Source organism: Galdieria sulphuraria, assembly GCF_000341285.1.
Source record: "Galdieria sulphuraria unplaced genomic scaffold scaf_252, whole genome shotgun sequence".
Taxonomy (NCBI): Eukaryota; Rhodophyta; class Bangiophyceae; order Galdieriales; family Galdieriaceae; genus Galdieria; species Galdieria sulphuraria.
In genome coordinates, this window is record NW_005178223.1 from 1 (window position 1) to 4,559 (window position 4,559).

The window sequence follows — 4,559 nt, forward strand, 5'->3', positions numbered from 1 at the left end:
TCCAACTCTAGGGTTGAGTATATAATTATTTCTTCTTTGCAGTTCACAGTGGCATAAAGACTATTCCTTGAGCCTATTTTGCACAGAAAGAAAGGCTATAGTTCTTACACAGAAAGCCAACAGAATTATTTCCACTGAAACTGGAAAACGACCTTTTTACACTTTGTGAAGCAGTTTTCCAAGGTTTTTGAGAGGCTAACAAAGGAAGATTCTGAGATCGAGTCGAAATAGGGTCACAGAAAGTCTGAAATTCACCTTACAAATAAGTTTTGTCAAACTCAACTCTTTGAAAAGGTACAGTGTCGATAGTTAGTTGAACAGGAACTTTGTTACAACACTATTTTTCTCCTTTCACAACATTACTATGCTGTGAGATTAGTTGTATCTAGCACATTTATTATTAAAGCAGCTTTTTCCAAGTCTCCAAGTAAAATATTTTCTTTCATAAAACTCACTACAAGATACTACACCTCCAGTAGAAATGAGACAATACATAGCAATTCTTCTCATCATAGTCCAATTGGAAATTACACAATAGTTTAAAAAGGGCCAGTGTTGTTAAGGCTTTGAACTTGGTTAGGTTTACTTCTGAAACTTTTCCGACTTTAATTTCCAACTCATTTGTTGTTTTAGTTGGACAAGTGGATTTCTATTATCTACGTTTCTTTTTTAAGCCTTGCAGTTCATTCCTTTATAAAAATCCATCGAGTCGTCTTGAGCTCTGAGTTCCGGATAGACTGTAGTATCTTTTTGATATGTACAACGTTGACTATCTATTTGACTTTTACATAGTTTATGCAAGACTTGTTGTTATTTCACTTCTGGTCTTGTATGGAAATCTGTGAGCTGTATTGTCAAGAAAAGAGCAAAGACAAAGGAGTTTAAGCTGTTGTTGAGTTTCACTACATTACCCAATTAGTTGTCTCGCAAGTTCATTTAGATTCAGTTTTTACTGATAATTGTTACAGAGCATTTTTGTGTATTTATTAGTAGTTGACAGTCTAGTCTTGTAGTCGATTGTTGAGAATCAGTCTTGGTTTCATATTTCAAAGATGTTTTTCCAAGAAACCAGTTAGACACTTAGTTGAGTGTTTTGGTCAGTATAAAGAGTTACTTTCCTTATGATAGTTTTTGTCTTTTATGTGACTTCTTTCAAGATGGAAAACTTGGTCTGTAACTCTGCAACAGGTTTTATAGTGAAAACAAACGATATTCGCACTCTTTGTAAAATTCATTCCTTTTCCAGAATAGCAAAGAAAAGTCTCGAGTCCATCATTGCATATTTTTAATGGCTGTTTGTATTGTCGAGCGTTTATATCAATTCTCTATTGATACGAGTATATATTTTGAAATATTATGGATGTGGGCTTTAGATAACGAAAGCTGAATAAACTTGTATTTTGAAAGCAAGGGAAAAGTTTTCAGTTCAAAATATACTTGTTGGGAACCATGAAATAAAGCAAGCAAAAGGACACTGTTGAAAATCTTGGTTGTGTTTACTTGGGTAAAATGTTTTGACAGTGGCGACTGTAGTTACTCGTCCGTTTTTGAAAGACGCCTTTGTTTTTATGAATTACTGGTTTTACCGAGGGTGAAATATGTCTAAAACGATATGTGAGTAGTAAGAGTGATAAAGTTGGCACTAGTATCGATAGTGTTTCTGAAAGGCATCTATTGCAAATCGTCTTTGGTCCTTATATAGTTGAAGAGGAGGGTAACATTAGTAGTACGGTGTGAATGGGAAACAAGGCGACTTGTGTGAAACATTACTTGCCGTGTCAAGAGTGCTGCTGATCTGTTTTTTTTTCCAACACACTAAAGGTCATTCTGTTGAAAATAGTGGTAGTTGTAGCTGTCAAAAAGCGAAAAAGAGACTTCACATTTTGTGCAAACAGCTTGCGTTTGGATAGTATACAAAGTAGCTCTGAAAGAAACTCACGAAGGATTGGTTGAACTTCTACAATGTTACACGAGTGCAAACATTGATGTCATCGTTTCCGACTAGAGTTTTGGTTTGACTCTGAAAATAAAGTCCAACTTTTAGTAGATAATTCCTAGAAAGTATACGCAGACGAACAAAGTGGTTTGCGCATTGACACGAACCTAAAACATTTTTCTATTATCGCAGCAAAATCAAACCACTCGCCACTACTTGAAATTCAACCAGAACAGCAACAGCAACAAATATGAGCCCGAGCCTACTGCAGTATGGCATAGTCATCAAGTCTACAAAGAGAATGACTTGTGCTTCTATCTTTTACTGTTTTCTTCGTTGTTGGCATGAGCGGAAAAGTGTCATTGTTTTAGTTACTTGGAATTGTAAACAGACAACAACAACAAGAGAAAGTTATAGTGTATTGGTTAGTAGTACATGGAATATTAATAATAGTTTTTGTCATAAAGAACGAATTTGACCTATTTTTTACTATAAAGGAAAATTATATTGTTGACTCTACAAAAGAAAAAGGCATTATTTGCACACTTACGACTATTCCTGTACCTTACTATCAGTAGAACTACACACGGTCCTGATTTTGAACAACAAATAGAGTATCGAGTTGCTTTTGCTGGTCGATTTTCGACTTTTCTTGTACATGTTTGAGACTAATCTTTATCTTTTGATCCTTGAAACGAACTTGTTTGTTATCTCATGATAGTATGATGAAGCAATTAGTCGTCATTTCTTTCGGAAAACGTCGACGTACAACCTTTCAGAAGCTTTTTTCATTGGAAATCTCAATCACATAGAATCTCTTTGTCCCGTGACAGTTGTGTTGCATTTGGAGGGGTGGGCAATTGATAGTCCAAGTGATCAATTCGAGATAGTTTCGTCAGTTGAATCAATTAATCTTTGACAAGTGAACTTGCAGCATCATGAAAGTGTACAACATACTGTTTTCTGTGATCTAGAATCTGCTACTAATTTATCTTGATATATTGTATTGTTCTTATGTCGAAACCACACCTTTTGACTATTTATGCTTCAGAACATTTCCATCTTACTTTTTCGACCCTAAGACCAGCTTGATATGAAGTTAGTCATCTAGTCGATAAGGATAAGATAATGTCTCTATCTCGTTTTTTCTCTTCTTTATCGGTTTAATTGTAGAATGGTGAAGATCCTGTTCTTTAGAGTTGTAATATGTTCGAAAAACAATAGAATGCTCATTGTACAAGAAAAGGGATGAAAATGATACAAAGTAGTATTCAAAGACTGCGGAATGATATAAATTCAAAGAAAGAATCAACTAGATTGCAGTCAAAGTTCTATACAAACGATCTATTGGAAATAGAAATTGAACTCGTCCTAGTACGACCTACTGGTTGTTTTCCCTTTATCCATATGAATTGTCATAAAAAACAAAAATTTATGTTTTACATAGCATATACTTTTCAATGAAAGAATATAGGAAGGTTAGTTGAAAGAAATTCAAGGAAAAGAAGTAAATCAATGCTTCGCTGGCTTCACAGGGTTAGAATATCAGACCTATGATTTAAAGAATTTGAGGTTGATCCTCACAAAAAGCAGAATCAATTCTGTGATTTTTACACAAGAAGCAGCAAAACACAAACTAATAGTCATGTTCTAATTTCAGGATCTAATTGTATATCCTTTGATGCTTGAAACTTTTCGCAACCTTTGGTGGTTTTCATCCACCTCTTAATCTTGGACTATTACCACAATTGATGCAAGTCATAAATAACAATGTATTTATGCCGTACGAATACCTTGTTTCCATTGATGAGTTGAATTTGAATCTTATTTCAGTGTGATATCCGAAACTATTCTGGTTACAGCCGTATTGAAGGAAGTAATAATCACTCACTTGCTTTGGAACACTCTGAACCTTATCACTTCTAGTTAAATCTCAACGGGATATGGCACAATTATTCTAGTCGATATGTAGGAAAAGGTCTATTTGATTTCTTCCTTCTCAACGTATCTAGAAACTGTTTACTGTTTTGTATTACTTGAATTGTATACTGAATTCAATGATTTACTGTTCATTGGAAAGAAAGTAAGACATCTTTTGATACTGTTCATTTAAGATGACATTTTGTGTAAGAGTTGGTCATTTGTTGATTACTAGTCGAATATCTCATCAAGATGAAATTCTGTTTCATAAGTTAGTGAAATGTCCTCTATAGTTGATTCAACTTTTGAATTCTTAGAGATTACACTGAATTTATCGAACGAGTTAGTCCTTATTCCGAGAAAAGCTATTTGCCATATAGTATTAATAGTAGTATTATTACTAAGGATACCGAAGACTAGGGAGCTGAGGACTTGGTTTGAGAAAAACTTGGTAGTGTTTGAGTGTCCAATTATTCCTCCGCGATACTTGCACTTTATTTGCGATACCGGATATGTATTTCTTGATCGTTTCATCCTAGATAGCTTCGCGAATCGACTCAAGCCGTGAATCGCATTATACCTTTGCAGCGCCACGAATATGTTGCTACTAGTTTATATATTTTGATATTAACTAGTTGTTTGTTTAGATATAACAACGTTAACCTGTACTTGATTCAATTGATTACTACTTGTTTTGAAGTGC

At 34.4% G+C, this 4,559-nt stretch overlaps 1 protein-coding gene across 1 annotated transcript; it reads right to left on the reverse strand.

Annotated features, from left to right (window-relative positions):
* Gasu_64490 (uncharacterized protein) lies at positions 1-540 on the reverse strand (the record flags this gene model as incomplete). Its single annotated transcript, XM_005702354.1, has 2 exons — positions 456-540; positions 1-255 (listed from the first exon to the last, which is right to left on the reverse strand). Exons 1-2 carry the CDS (start codon positions 511-513, stop codon positions 74-76), a joined length of 240 nt encoding a protein of 79 aa, XP_005702411.1. The 5' UTR covers positions 514-540.
* Positions 541-4,559: the final 4,019 nt, after the last annotated feature.